Source organism: Pungitius pungitius, chromosome 11, assembly GCF_949316345.1.
Source record: "Pungitius pungitius chromosome 11, fPunPun2.1, whole genome shotgun sequence".
Classification (NCBI taxonomy): domain Eukaryota; kingdom Metazoa; phylum Chordata; class Actinopteri; order Perciformes; family Gasterosteidae; genus Pungitius; species Pungitius pungitius.
The window spans coordinates 11,169,551-11,185,091 of NC_084910.1; the positions used below are offsets into that span (position 1 = coordinate 11,169,551).

Below are 15,541 nucleotides of genomic sequence, written 5' to 3' on the forward strand. Positions count from 1 at the left end.
AGCATCAGTCATCAGATTTATGGTTTATGTATGACATGTTAAGCAGCAATACATGAGAGATGAGAGAATCATCCTGCTGTCAGATAGATCATGTAAACTGATGTGTGCAGATGTGTGTTGTACTTCTTTGTTCAATTGTTGGAACATTTATACACAAAATAAGATACTATAAGATAATCCTCTATTAACATTTAATCAGATAATAGACTGACAGATGCTTTTCAGACTGTAACATGTTTGATATGCTAAAAGTTTGCTTCAAATCCCTTGAATTGCAACATAGAGTGTTTGTTTATGTGTCTCAATGTGTACCCATTCCCTCATTGGATGATGCACTCAGCCAGATTTCCCCGAAGTCATGTGATTTATAAGAAATCTACTTTGGACTTTTTGGGTTTCGGTGGAGGAGGTATTGTTAACTGGTTCAGGGGAGTGATTTGAAAAGTAGAGCTGGAGCTCCCTCACAACAAGTTCTTCTTCAGTTAAGTGAAAGTGATTTTCAATTTCCTCAATCTACATAAGCATCTTATGTAACAAATACATTTCCTGTGTGTTTTCTATGTATTTTTATAATTTACATGTGCTTATTGTTCAATGAATTGATGAATTCTGATCAGGTTAAAAGTTTTATGACAACGACACTACGGCTGCACCAGGTTGTGCTCTCAGCAATCAACAAATACGTGCAAAGACAAGGTCATATGGATGCAAATAACAGTTACAAAAACAATTACAAAATATTTTCTTTCCAGTGTAGCAGGATACATTACACAACTGAAGATTAAATACAGTGATTGCACAGAGAAATTTGTTTGTCTTTATTGTCTTTATTAAAAGTCACTTTTACTGTGGTGTAAATGATTTCTCTCAAAATTTGGGTATGAATTCAGATTCCAGAGGTGCTGATCCCACACTCCCAAAAATGTTTTTCCCCCCAAATTCTTCCAGCCATCACTTCTGATTGCAGATGCAGTCAATTCTGACAAAAATACATTTTTCATCTTCAACATCTTGAATATCGTGTGTTTCTGATGAAAATAATACATAGCTAGTTGACATTGTTAAAAATGAATACAGACCCCCTGTGTTTTTAAAGCTAGTTTAAAAAACATACCTTACATTCACTTCTAATAATGCTAATACATTTAAGTTTTAAACAATGACCCTTAGTGGTAGTCATGAGTAAGTGTGTATGTCATGGCCCTGTATAATATTTGTCACATCAAAGAAACATATCTGTCAACCTCTGATTCACTTCACCAGCTACAGGCCATATCCTCTCTTTGTGATAAAAAATCAGTTTCTCCCCACATATACAGATACATTGTTATGTTTTATATCATATTATTATATGTACAGAATAAATGAATAGCTGATGTTTGGTTTACCTGTTTGCACAAGGTTTTATTAAATTCACACACCTAAAAAAACATGGAAAATATTATTTTTTTCAGAAAAATTGAAAAAATTGTGTAATAATAATTGAATCCTGTGAATTCAATTGAGTACATTTTTCATTGAGACAATTAAAAAGTAAAAGCCACAACATTTCAATGTTCCTTACAGTTTATCAGTAAACCTCAATAAATAGTTTGAAATCCAGTGTGAGCCCTTTAAAGTCCATTTTCTACTAATTCTAACCAATAAAATGCAGTCCGTTCCACATAATATTTGCAATGTTTGCTGCATCATCACAGTAAGAACAAGAGGAAGTGAATGAGAGTCGGGGGCAAGATGTCCATCCACAACTCCTGGACATGGAGAAGTAACACAAGAATTGCGTTTGGACAATCAACACCAGACTCTCTGTCAATCTCGGGATGGAAAGTAACAGCCCTGGAAACAATTCTTGCAAAGGATTGTTGTTTAAAAAATAATTCATAAGAACATGCAATAATATATTAGCAAAGTGTACAGAGATTCTTTAAGAATGAACCACTAAATGCTTTTGTAAAAATCTACATAATGTACATCAAACTACTACTTTAATTTGTATCTAAAGGTGTGTAGCATGTCCGAGTTCACTTAAACTAACAACTGAAAAAGTATAATATTTTCATACTTACGTGATGCACCATCAATAATATAATGACAATAGTCCCAGAGAAGCACCTATTAATGTGCATGTGAAATATCAAACTTTGGCTAATTTGAACTTCTTCAAAATATTGTTAAGTGAACTCTCTGCATCCGTCCTCAGCCGCTGCTTGTTCAGTTTGCCTGTCCGTGTCGCCCTCTCTATCTCTTTCCTTCTATCCATCTCATTTCATGCAGGAGTGGGGTTACCTAAGAGATCAGGCCTCAATGGAGAAAATCTCTTTTCTACAATTAACTGTGAAAGTGACAGAAGGAAAGGAAGGGAGGGGTCTATGGGGGGGGGGGCACACTCAGAGAAGAAAATGAGAGAGGAAATCATGCAATTGCAGGTGGAGAGAAGTAAAGTTAAAAACTAGTATCTGTAATCATTTTTTGTATTTCTCCATCATAAATTCCAGAATAGATAACTTTAAAGATAGTTATAATGCTTTTTTTTTCATTTTCGGACCCTCAGACTACAGCATTCAACCTGTGATTTCATAGTCTACATATATTCTGCATCATAATTAGTGAGACTAATTATTTAGGCTAAACCGACATCTATATTTAAGGATGTATATTATATGCTATATTGTTAGGATTTTTGTTGTATATTTCAGTTTCGTAGCGCCTCATACTTGCATTGGGATTAAACGTAATTAGGTTGCATTACACTGATCCCAGTGAACGTGTATTATCACCATAATCTCTAAAAATGCAGAGGGAGTGACCAATGCGTTTCCATGGAGAGATGTTCACAAAAGGGTGTGGCGTGGGAATGTCCTCGGGGGTCAGGAGTGAGGGTTAACGGGTCAGAGGCCACAGCCAGCTGGACAGCACACAAGAGGAGAAGAGGGTGAGAAAAGGAGGTGAGGGAGTAGTCCAGAGACTGACTGACTGACTGGACCCAATGGGACATTAACATTGAACTGATGGGAGGCTCACTGACCAAGGCCTATTCAGCGAGAAACTAAGCTATGACACACTCATGTGTAATGGTCCGTGGTAATTGACAAGTGACAAGACCCTCATTGTGGATGCAAAAGCAGTTTTCAAAATTTAGCTGTGGATTGAAGATATCCAAAGTAGTACCGGGTGGTGATATGGGGTTCCTTGATGTAATGACAAAAACATACTCATACACTTATGCAGTTTTAGGAAGTGCTATACTTTTAACTGGATAACATTCAACTTGTTGCACGAAACTAGGGTCACTTTATTCCATAAAGAGGCCTGTAGACAGATTGTGATGTAAATACGTGTAACTTTATTTGTTTTGGGTTTAAGGACACTTGATAATGCATAAAATATCACCCAATCTTTTCCAATAGTTTTCACTGTCAGCAGTCAGATTCGTTTACAGTATTAAGTTCAGTGTATTTCGTCTTGTGTTATATTCTTCACACAGTTTGTTATTTTCACGCCTCAAGGAACATATACTTCAACATGCAACTGAAAGCCCATTCATATTTATCTGAAACCAATTATAAAAAATGAAAAAGGATATCTATACTGTTTTTGAAAAACTAAAAAATGAATGTTACAATGCAGATACAACCACATGGTGTTTCTCCAAAGACATTGGTGAGAACTGCTGGTGGTAGTCAAATCAGTGAAAATGGTAGCTCATAACGTGATATACTGTATTTCCAGTACCAATAGTTAAAGATATTCCCTGTAACTCAAGGGTGCAGACAGGAAGGTGAGTGTCTGTGAGCTCTGTCTTCCTTGTGGCCACTAGTGAAGGTCAGAGAGGGCAGCAGGCAGTCTGCATGGGTGCCACACTCTGGTGGTCCAGAAAAGACAATCTTGGGGCCCAACCCAGGGGGTCAACATGCAAATTGTAACCCCTGAGTGAAAGGCACAGAGCAGATCAATGTTCTCACATTACTCTTGCTGCCCATGACTGTGAATGCGCACGCCTACACGCCACATGATGTTTTTGTATTTAATTAAATTCAATCGCAACAATGGTGAAGGCAGCTGTATTTCAACAAAAGTAGATGTATGGCATCATAGCTTAGTGTCAAAGTCACCATGATATCTTTGTTAAGTCCACTACTTTGATCAACATTTTGAAAAAAATAAGTTATTTAATGAATAATCAATAACAACAAAAAATAGAAATTCATTTTTTTAAATATAGTGCTTAATGAAAGTTGCAGCCACAACATTGTTGTAGGTGTGACTCTGGCTCTCCACACTCACCCAGTGCCTGCATAGCAGATGACATTTTTTAGTCTCTAATAAACCTACCCACTGCTGCCTCCCAGTGGCCTCAAGGGCACCGGTAACATCACAGTCACTTGTCCCTTCGGATCCTTGCCCTGGGGCCCAATTCTGGTAACAAGCACACATTGCCTTAGTCCAGAAGAAAAAGTTAAATTTACAAGTGTACCGTAGACCTATGCACACATGAGGGATTGCCGTTTCAGCCGCCTTTCCCTGAATGTCTTTGGTAGTAATGTGGGCACGGTCAATGTGGTGCTCCCTGCAGTAACCCACAGCTTCAATCCATGTCCTATTTTCTTTGATTCATATCAGGTTTTCTTCATGGAAAACAACAGCGAGAAAATCAGAGAAATAGTTCTTCAGTTTTCATGGAAATGCATGCAAAATGAACACAAAAGGCACATGATAAATTAAAACATACATGTGAGCTTTGACTGTTTTCAGTGGGCTTTAGAGTTGAGGAAGGGGTCGTGGTCTGGGCTGAAGTTCCCATACGTGTTACTGTTTGTGGTCACTTGTGCAGCAGTATTTGGAGGCTGATGTGAAGGTGTCAGTTGATATTTCCGTAGTTCCGCTGTTGAGCTCTTGACACATTATTTGTGGTATTTGGTGTTGTCAGTTCTTTGACAGTCGTTGCTTCTTTGGTGGTAATATTAGCAGCGTGTGATTGAGTTGTAGGTCAAAAGTGATGGTTACGATAGCATCGTGAGATAAAGCGCTTTGAAGAGTAGTCCAATTTGTTGCAATCCGCTCTGTAATTGTTGGATTTGGAGTTGTTGGAATTCATTTCCTTGCTGCAAGAATGATGGATAAACAAACACGGATCATAGATGTAGCTCTGTTATTTCTTGTGTTAGATTACAAAACATGATATATTATGACATAAAGATTACTGTGCTGAGAGAATGAGCACACGATACAGTGACTTACCCCGCTACAAATAAAAGTTTGCTTGCCGGTTCAGGTCATTCCATTGCCCTTTAACCATGAATACAGCAGCAACACAAGTCTGCCCAGGAAGGTGCATAGGCTGACTGGGATTCCAGTAATGGAATGATGTGTTGCTCCCATCGGACCACTTCCAGGAATCTTTGAAGAGGCCAATCCACACATTTTGTGATCCAGACATACTGCCTCATTCTCCACGGCTGAGTGTATGCTAATGATAATGATAACAAGCCTCTGCAATGGTCCTGAGCTTCTCTCCAAGATTTGGTCTCGGCAACAAATATGAGACCACGGGTATCATTGTTGCCTGCAATTCCAAAGGGATGGCAGACCACAATAACTGATTGCAAGATTACATTTAGACATTTTTAGATTACATTACACTTACCATGACAAACAAAAAAACTTATTTGTGTCTCAGTCACTTTCAATCCACTCTCCCTGGTGATCCATTGCTGCACGCGCATTGACATTCTTCCTTTTTTGCCCTACCTTACAGTTTTTTTAGCAGACCAGGACCAATGTCATACCCAGACATCTCCAGTCTCCAGTCCCATCCAGGCTGTGGCAATGCTACTTGGTACCAAATTGATTAAATCATCCATAACAGTTGAGTTGTGAATTGTTGCTAAATCAGTGTACATCTCTCTGCAATAGGTCTTTGCTTCAGTGGAGTTATTTGTCATGCAAATTAGGTGGAAATTGGAAGATCCCATACAAAGGGAGAGCATTTTCTCCTCACAAATAGCCAAATCCATTCATGCATTTGTAGTTCAAATTTACAAATATGATTTGACATGTATATACGGTCTTGTTTCTCATCCATCTGTTTCCAGTCATGATCCTGGCAAACCGCAAAACAAAAAGCTAGTTTTAACCTACTAGAAAGTTGCTATTGCGGCAGGTTGTTTAAGTGAGAATGCTACTTGGCTTGTTAAGAAAAAATTCTTCAGTAGCCACAGACAAAGCAGTTCTTCAAGAATATTTCTCTCTTGCACATGTTGCAAGGCACATGACTTGTTGAGATGAAATATGTCATTTTGTTTGTATGTATGTTAAATAAGGAGAGATTATAGCTCACTTTTCAGATCAAAAGGAGTCCGCTGTTGAATGCAGCTGTGTGCTTCAAACTGGATTGAAATCACTGGTCAGCTTATTTAAAAATGACCATTAACTAACAGCTTATTCAAAAATGACCATTAACTAACCCAACGTTCCGTTGATCTCTGAGCATTAATCAAGTGGTTGATGGTTCAAGTGATGACCACTGACAACAAAACCTGTCAATGTCTATGTTCATGTTTTCTGTATATTCATTCAAATATTAAAGGAACACAAGTATTAAAATTAAACATTAGTTTTACGTTACGTTTTCACGAGGCTGTGTCCGAGTGTACAGTATGATGGCAAAACACATTTAAAAACAATTTAAGGATGTGTAAATGCAAAAAAATACACGTCAGGGGTTAAATAAGTGTAACGAAAATGAAAGCGAAATGAAAAACAGCCACAAACACTCCTCGAAACAAGGTTGAATAATATGCGCAAACGATTACAAAAGAAGAACATTGTGATGGTGAAAGCGTCATCACTGAGCACAAGAACATGTTGTGCAATACTGTATTTTCCCCTCCTCTGAATGAAAAACGCATTCCTTCTTCTAGGTGTGGCTGTCCAAGAGTTTTCTCAGATTATGTCTGGTTTAAAAAAAGCAGGTAGCAGCGAGGTTAGATACACGTAGGAAGCGCGCTTCAGAGTGTGCTCTACATGTCATAAATGTTTCAGCGGTAAACTATCACGGTGTTTGATGGCGTTTTTACAGGTTTTGTATTTTGTATCGAGGGCCAATTACTGACGAAAATATTTTAATAAATATTAAGATACATTTTTTAATGTACTAGTACTATTTCATAATGTACAAATCCACATAATAAATCTTTAAGAGCACGTACAGCAGGAGTGTCATATGACAGTGCTGCTATGGGTGGTCCCATGAGACATTTCAAGGGATACTGGCACTGAGCCACCATGGCCTGTAAACAACAACAGCGTCAAGTTGAAGTAAACTGGATTTAAGTGGCGACGCGCTGTCTCCTGCTCCGATTACAACGAGTGTAGCGAGGTTGGTTTCAACGATGCGTCGAAGGTGTGTCTGGTAAGTGATTATAACCTTCAAACGACCATGAGCGGTTTATCATCAACTGCTTCTTCAGACGATCAACCCGAGCATTACGCTAATGTTAGCGAACTATATTAGCCGAGTTAGCCGTAATTGCAGCTAACAGGCTAACGATAAGCTTAGCCCGTAAGTACGCAGAGAACACTGCGGCTTTTTTGTGCTTTTATATTGATTTTGTTCGATGGCCGTCGAGCAAACGAACCCTGCATTTCTGTAACGGTAATGCGTTGCGATTTATATCGTATTTTACGAAATGCTGCAAAATGCAAAAATAAGCCGCACACACGCATGCCGAAGCTAGCGGTAGCTGTCGCTAGGGGGGCTCGACCGTTTATGGGTTTGCAGCTAACGTTAGCTAACGCCAGCTAAGGGCACGCGTAAGCCCTCATTGGGTTAATGTGTTACGGTCACTCAGACATTGTCCTAATGTATATTCATGAAGAGAATCGCGGGCTCTTGCGCCTGTGTTTGCAGGTAATATGCAGGACTAAATCAATGTCGTTCTTCACTGAGTAACACCAACGTCATCTTTACTGCGTATGGTTAGCAACATTTGGTAAACGTGTAACGTTATTGCGATGCCACAAGGGCTAGCTAACGCTAACAACACCGACTCATTTTAATCAATTGTCGATGTGCTTAATTGTTTGTTTGTTTTGCACAAGGATTCCTACACCAACACGTCGCTAAACCGCGACGTGTTTTCCCTCAATCGGACCGATTTGAACGAAGCAAACCCTGTAAAGCGATTCGGATGTTGGGCTTCCTGTAAGCTAGCGTTAGCTATGAGGTGGTGTGGATACGACCCTGTTCGATTAGCGCATCGTTGTTTATGTCATTCAACACGCGTCAGTTTTGTTTTAGGGTCTTCGTTAAGTAACGTTAGATGTCTTGACTAAGGTAAATTGTTGTAAACTGTGATAGCTAATGTCACTGCTACCTGAAACTGGGTCCTCGGCTCCTGATTATTTTCTCGGCTAATGCTAATCAATCGGTCTATAACATGTCAGAAAATACCATTAAAATGTCTAAACGTGTTTTATCACACCACCAGTTCAATAGACCCCAAGGTATTTTTAATGATTTAAAACAGAGGAAACATCCTCCCCTTTGCCAGAGAGTGATGGGTAACAAAATAGTTGATGTACATAACACTGTCCATAGACAACTCCGTTACATGTTTTGAGCCCCTCTTCCAATTACAACCAGTTACTACTAAGACGGAAGTTATTTACAAGAAAAACGAATGAATAATGTCATTTTGTGTTGCCCTCAGATTGATCTCCTTCAGACGGGGCCTCCTCCTCTCCACTGGGTAGCTTACTAGCCATGTCCTCACAGCAACCTGACAGTTCAGCCTCCAACAGCCCCACCAACATCCTGGGTTCTCCCTTCTCAGTGATCAGTCCTTCACTCAACTCCCCGGTGGTCTCGCCCTCACTTGGATTTGGACCCGTCAGCAACAGTCAGGTAACGTGACGGCCACGATGGTCTGTTGATTCATGTTAGGATAGCTGATATTAATCTGCTCTAGTGGTAGGGTACTGATGACTGAGCAGTGGTTTGCAAAATTGGATCATGCAAAAGGCAGTATTGTAATTTCATCTGACAATACAATTAACCAAAGGCATTTTTTTGGTTGCTTTGTGGGTACAGATCTCTTCTTCGGCACCTATATCAGGGATGCACTCAATCAGCAGCTCTGAAGATATCAAGCCTCCTTTTGGCCTGAGGCCTATGCCAGCTCACAGTCCCGGAATTATGTTGTCTCAGAAGCGCATGTGTGTCATCTGTGGAGACCGCTCTTCTGGTGAGTGAGGGCGCTAAGAGCAGGATTAGCAGTACTAAAACATCCTACTGTTGGTTGTTTTTGATTTTCTTTCCTCAATATTCCAACTAAATTTATTTCACTTACTGTTGCTAATAAAAGTATATCATTTTTGTCAAACTGTTTTACTATTTGGTTTTGTTTAATTTTTTTTCTTCCCCTACAGCATTTAACTTTCCTTTTTTTTTTTTTTTTATTTGTGTAATTTCCAGGCAAGCACTACGGCGTGTACAGCTGTGAGGGTTGCAAAGGTTTCTTCAAACGAACTGTGCGCAAAGACCTTAGCTATACCTGCAGAGATAACAAAGAGTGCCTGGTCGACAAACGCCAGCGCAATCGCTGCCAGTACTGCCGCTACCAGAAGTGCCTGGCCATGGGCATGAAGAGGGAAGGTATGCAAGGAGCAGGGTTGCATTAGAGGTTAAAGTTCATTGTGAGAGCCTGTTTGACTATTAAAGGTGTAGGAACACGTTTTGTCGCGGGTTGTCATACATGCAACTATACAAAGGTGACATACATTGGAGTTTTCAGCAACATAGCGTTAACATGCATTTTTAGAACGATTTAAACAATTGGTCAATTGGATTTCTTAGAATATCTTATTATGCTAAAGGAAGCCCACTTAAATTGATTAGGTTATATTGGATTACTACTATTTCTGGCGAAGGTGAGGGTGGATGCTAGATTAGATAAGATAAAGAGTAGAGACGAGTGTATTGGGGCTGGTTTATATAACTAACCCCTCTCCATCTCTTCTCTTCATTTTCTCCTATTCTACCCTTTCTCCATCTTTCAATAGTGATCAAACATGTAAAGTGGATAAAAGAAGATGGAAAAGATGAGGGATGGATGAGTATGACATGAAATCTTAAAGATACTGTATTTTTATGTTACCTATAGAATTAGTCTGTTGTACTAGACATGCAAAACTGGCATATTTATGTGTGAAAAGCTACCGAGAAACAGAGAGCAAGGATTTCTGTGGCTTAGTGCCTTGTGAGGATAGAGTGCTCTGTAAAATAAGCAGCCAGACAGCAGTGATTCTTTGCTCTGTAACTACATTATAAATCTGATGGGAACAGATTGGTGATTTAATGGATTGTTAGTTAAGGCCTTCACTGGCCATAAGGTCAGTTTTAAGTATCTTATGTACACAATCCAAGTGTTACCTCTTTACTGGGTAGTGCAGCTCCAGATTGAGCCACCTAAAGTTTGTACTCTGTTAAATCACCATGTCAGTTTGTAATGGCTGCACTTTGGTTAGCGTGTGCTCTGCTACAGAGATGGGTAGGTTCTGAGTTTTTCCAAAAAGGTGACAGTTCTGTGGGTTTTTCCTGATTTGATTGAGAGAAGTCAGAATACGTAGGATTAGCCACTAGCTTCTGTTCTTCCACCTCACTGAGATCAGTCTCTATTTGGGTTGCTGTGTAGATAATATAAATTGGAATATCTCTATTTTGCTTTATTCTTTATTTAATTTATTTTTACTGCCATTCAGTTTTTAACCAACTTCTCTTGCTAGTGTTGTCATCATTAAGCTTTGTGCTGTCAAGACTGCAATACTGCCATTTTCATGTGCGGTGGGAACAATAGATTTTTAGCTGCATTTGCAAATATGTCTCTGAAACATTAAATTAATGCATTTAAGATAACTGGAACTCGTGCATTAAGCATCAACCTGCTAATGCTATACTTGATAATGGAAGTAAATTCATCTGATGATGTTATGAGTGTGGTAATGAAAAATGTTCAGAGACACATCTCATCAGGTAACTCGCTGAATTACAATTAAATATTGAGAAATGTGCCAAATATTGCACATGCTTTCGATTGACAGCAATCCACTGACTTCAATGCTTTTGGAATCTAGTTTTACTGTCAGATTAGTCTATTTAAAAATTACTTGTTTACATGTTTTGCGTATTATTCCTCTTTAACCCATAAATTCACTACTTTATCATTTTTTTCATTCTTCTGTATTTATCATCATCTCATTCCTTGTACCCCCTCCTCCTTCCCCCACCACCGCTTCCCTGTGTTTTGTCTGACGTAGCGGTCCAGGAGGAGCGCCAAAGGAACAGAGAGCGCGAGGGAGAGCTGGAGTTCAGCGTCGGCGTGAATGAGGAGATGCCCGTCGAGAAGATTTTGGAGGCAGAAACCGCTGTGGAGCAGAAGACCGAACTTCACTCTGATGGTGGTTCCGCAGGCAACTCTGTGAGTGGTTACATCATGGCGATCAATAGATTTATATCAACCACTTTGTCCATCATCTGTGTTTCGCAAAGGCGAGGTGTCTTTGGGCCTTATGACCTTTGTTTGGTTTCAGCCCCATGATGCAGTAACCAACATCTGTCTGACTGCGGACAAACAGCTGTTTGCCTTGGTCGAGTGGGCGAAGAGAATCCCTCATTTCTCCGAACTGCCCCTTGATGACCAGGTCATCCTCCTGCGTGCAGGTACAATCAAGCTAAAGAATGGACCATTTATACCGTAGTTTATCAGAGGCAGGTCATCGAAAAGGCCACGGACACTGTCCTAAATAGTCTTAGTTCATTTTTTAATACAGTTACAAAGCCAACTACAAATGTAAGGACAAATGTAGAGCACAAACCGTATTCTCCTAAAATTAACCACAAAGTGCTAAATGTAAGAACACAAGGAAATAGTTCAACCCTAGGTAACCTTTTGCTGCCTTTAATGTCAAATCCAGGATAGAAAGGTGCTACAGAGCAACTTGAATATTCACACCTGTGATAACTCTAAGCTATGTTAATATTGTTGATAACCTAAATGTTGGTATTTGTGTGTGGATATTAAAAACAAAATATATTTGAAGATGGCAACAGGATTTTTTTCAGCTGTATTTGTAAACCCAACTGTGGACACACAGTTGTAGCTGTAGTGGGAAGAGTACAGAAACCTGTATAACTGTGTGTGCATAGGCATCTCCTTTCAAACTGCTTGTCACTGTGTGTAATTTCCCAATGTATGAATGCATATTATTACTTACCAGTTAATTTGCATGTCATCTGTCAGGGTGGAATGAGCTCCTCATTGCCTCGTTCTCCCATCGCTCCATTGGTTTGAAGGACGGAGTTCTCCTGGCCTCTGAGCTGCAGCGCGACAATGCACAGAGTGCCGGAGTTGGAGCCATTTTTGACAGGTGCATCTAAAGAGATAAATATGTGCAACTAATGCCGTTGTCTACTTCTTCACATATGTGTTGTGTCTGTGAAATAATTGGTTTTGTTAAACACAGGGAGAGTGTGCAGAGTGCAGAGGTCGGCGCCATATTTGACAGGTAATTTGATATTTTTGTGAGTTCACATTTGAGTCAATAGGAATGGTGTGATTCCAATTTGCCAGCTGTATTTTAAACAAAATGTGTCATTTTTAGGGTTCTTACGGAGCTCGTTAATAAAATGAGAGATATGCAAATGGACAAAACAGAGCTGGGCTGCCTCCGAGCCATCGTACTGTTCAACCCAGGTTACTATGACTTTCTGATATCTTTAAAAAAAGAAAAGGGCTTTTATTCTCGAAATAGTATGCGTCCTTAAGCCTCTCACACCTGATAAGTATTGTTTCTGTATTTTTTCTCACAGATGCTAAAGGGCTTTCAAACACCGGTGAGGTAGAGCTCCTTAGAGAAAAGGTCTATGCATCATTGGAGGCGTACTGCAAACAGAAATACCCCGAGCAGCAGGGAAGGTAAATGCTCTGTTGTCTTCTTTCACTCTACTGCATATATATTTGACAATGTAGAATGTCAACCATGATTAGTTTATTGTTTATCATGTGAAACTAAAGATGTTTTTTTTTCTGTTTTACTCCATGCAGGTTTGCTAAGCTCCTCCTTCGACTGCCAGCGCTGCGATCCATCGGCTTGAAGTGCTTGGAGCATCTCTTCTTTTTCAAGCTCATCGGTGACACACCTATTGACACTTTCCTCATGGAAATGCTTGAAGCTCCCCATCAGTTGTCATAAAGCGGAATGGCGTACTGTGGTTTGGTTTATATGGCTGGAGTCTGGGAAGCTGGAGTGGGACTGGAGTGGCACTTTAAGTTCTTTGAAGATTTGTCAATTTGTCTCACTGCTGTCTGTGCTGCACTATTTTAGTGCAGCACAGATTTGCTCTTTTTGACCAAACCCAAGGCGTAGAGTGATCTACAAGCTGGTGCTATAAGTTGAAACAACTTCATGAGTATGGTTTAAAAATGAACAAATACAAAAAAATGTATTTTTAAAAATGTAAACATACATATTTCCCTCACAGAAGCTATAATTTGGGTAAACCTTTTTTATATAAGCTTTCTAGACAAAGTCTAACAGCAGGCTTCAGTTGTTTCCCCAACTCAACTGATCCCCAAAACCCATTTTTTTAAAAGAAATGCAACCCCGAATCATGTGTATGCATTTTTTTAATCATTTTTATTTCAAGCCAGCTCTATAAGAATATAATTCAACCAAACGGTCACCGTGAGCTGTGTCCAACCACGGCTCCCAGTTTACTTTGCAGAACATTAAATCCTTACAGTGACCCCGTGCTAGACGACGAGTCAGCGGTTGACGCTGTCCGCTTCCACTTCTGTGTGGACTCGGGATCAGCTTTATGTGTCTCGTAATATACGGTTAGTGTTGTTTACTTCTTTGCCATTTTCTAAATCTAATCACGTTGTGGTTAACGATTAAACTGCACTGCACACTTGCTATGTACTATTTCTAAAAAAAAAACTTTACAAATATTGCCTGGCCTTTAAATAGTCGGACGTCTGTATTTTGGTGCTATTTCAGTAATAATTTGACATAATTGCAGATGCACACCAAACCACAAACCTAAGACAATATGCAAAACTGAAAATCCCTTTGTTAATATCTGTTAAACATGTAGCAATATAAAATGTAAAGTGCATAACAGCTTTCTGCCTGTCAGTCATTCAGGGGTTTTACAAAGTAAATTGTGTCTGGTAGAAAGGGAATACTCCATTTTGTAATTTATCTCTACAATTTAAAGGTACTGTGCAAAAGTAATTGTTCAGGGAAAATGTATATTGACAAATTTGAATTATGATCAGGATATACAAATTATATAATTTTTAATATGTGCCCTTGTTTTTAGATATCAGCTAGAAAAAGCAGAACATGTCTTGGGTTGCACTGGATTTGCTGAGACTGTTCCAGCTGATTTTTTTTTTTTTTTTTGTGCTTTTTATTTTTTGATGCTCAATTGTATTCTCCATCCTTCCCCTTTTTTGTAGGTAGCTGTCTCGTTCGTCGTAATGTCTGCAATTTATTAAACGCAAACCATAATCACATTTAGATCCGTAACACCTGTGGAAGTATAGGAATTTTAAACCGGACCAAGCGAGGTCTGTATGACGGCCATGTGTAAACCCCAGATGCGCTATATTGGTAAGCTTGTCCTCAACCTCTATACGCTCTTAAACATAAAGTGACTTGAACCATGGGTGGTGTGGGCTGAAAATAAAGACGCTTAAAGTTTTTCTTTTTTGTCTACTTTTTTTTACCTAGCCATGTTAGATACTTATGAACAACTTGTTTATGCCAATACAAACAATTTAACGATGTAGTAAAAATAGTCAATGTTTATTCGCTTCGATCTGTTTTGGCTTTTGACAAAATTTCGTAATTTCTTAAACACATCGAGTCCAAGGTGCCAAAGGGTTGTCCGTCAATGTGATAATTTCTCTGCAGATAGATTCATGTATTTATATATGTACTATACTGACTTAACGGGCTAAATCGCTTTTTAAAATGTTTTTACCCATACTATCCTATGATTGTATATCACTTTTTAATGCCTTTGAAAAACAGAATTATGACTTTTTGACGTGCTATATTTTCTTTTAAAACCTTTTTTAACATGCAATGCAGAACTGACTTTAACCAACGTTTTTGACCTACTTGGCTTTTTATACTATGACTGTTGTACAGTCCCAGGTGCATTCAGGCTAACTCATCCACAGGATGTTAGGTATTTGGTGTCCTTTACAGCCATCCAGCTCCATTGTGCCACACCGGACCAAGCTGCACATGGAGAGGGGACCACGCGAGGGCAAAAGAATACAATTGGACGCTTGGTGTCGGACGCTGTTTGCATCAGGGATGCGTGGTGCTAAAACCAAATCAAATATGGTGAATATTCATGTTTGGTGTTTCCAAAAGAGTTATGTTTGTAATGCAAGTTCATATGATGCTCAAAATGCACTTGTTTATTGTTTGTTGTGAAACCGTGTGTTGCATGATGACAAAATAT

The 15,541-nt window shown here is 39.2% G+C and overlaps 1 protein-coding gene and 1 pseudogene across 6 annotated transcripts; one reads left to right on the forward strand and one right to left on the reverse strand.

Annotated features, from left to right (window-relative positions):
• Window positions 1-3,823: 3,823 nt before the first annotated feature.
• LOC119197345 (uncharacterized) lies at window positions 3,824-6,064 on the reverse strand (annotated as a pseudogene).
• A 1,167-nt stretch (window positions 6,065-7,231) lies between these two features.
• Window positions 7,232-14,768, forward strand: rxrbb (retinoid x receptor, beta b). 6 transcript variants are annotated; one of them, XM_037455187.2, is made up of 12 exons: window positions 7,232-7,402; window positions 8,712-8,905; window positions 9,092-9,245; window positions 9,476-9,655; window positions 10,063-10,116; window positions 11,317-11,477; window positions 11,590-11,719; window positions 12,300-12,426; window positions 12,523-12,564; window positions 12,661-12,752; window positions 12,869-12,974; window positions 13,104-14,768. In XM_037455187.2, exons 2-12 carry the CDS (start codon window positions 8,765-8,767, stop codon window positions 13,249-13,251), a joined length of 1,335 nt encoding a protein of 444 aa, XP_037311084.1. In that variant the 5' UTR covers window positions 7,232-7,402; window positions 8,712-8,764; the 3' UTR covers window positions 13,252-14,768. The 6 variants fall into 6 exon arrangements, with proteins under 6 accessions (XP_037311084.1, XP_037311082.1, XP_037311087.1 ...); XM_037455185.2 differs by having other exon boundaries at window positions 7,233-7,411; XM_037455188.2 differs by lacking the exon at window positions 7,232-7,402 and adding an exon at window positions 7,437-7,561.
• Window positions 14,769-15,541: the final 773 nt, after the last annotated feature.

What these genes read in the sequence shown, in the direction of transcription:
- rxrbb (XM_037455187.2), top strand. Translation starts at nt 8,765, where the DNA reads ATGTCCTCACAGCAACCTGACAGTTCAGCCTCCAACAGCCCCACCAAC. An exon ending in CTGTGGAGACCGCTCTTCTG is followed by an intron (nt 9,246 to 9,475) that starts GTGAGTGAGGGC and finishes TGTAATTTCCAG; the next exon opens with GCAAGCACTACGGCGTGTAC. An exon ending in GGTCATCCTCCTGCGTGCAG is followed by an intron (nt 11,720 to 12,299) that starts GTACAATCAAGC and finishes GTCATCTGTCAG; the next exon opens with GGTGGAATGAGCTCCTCATT.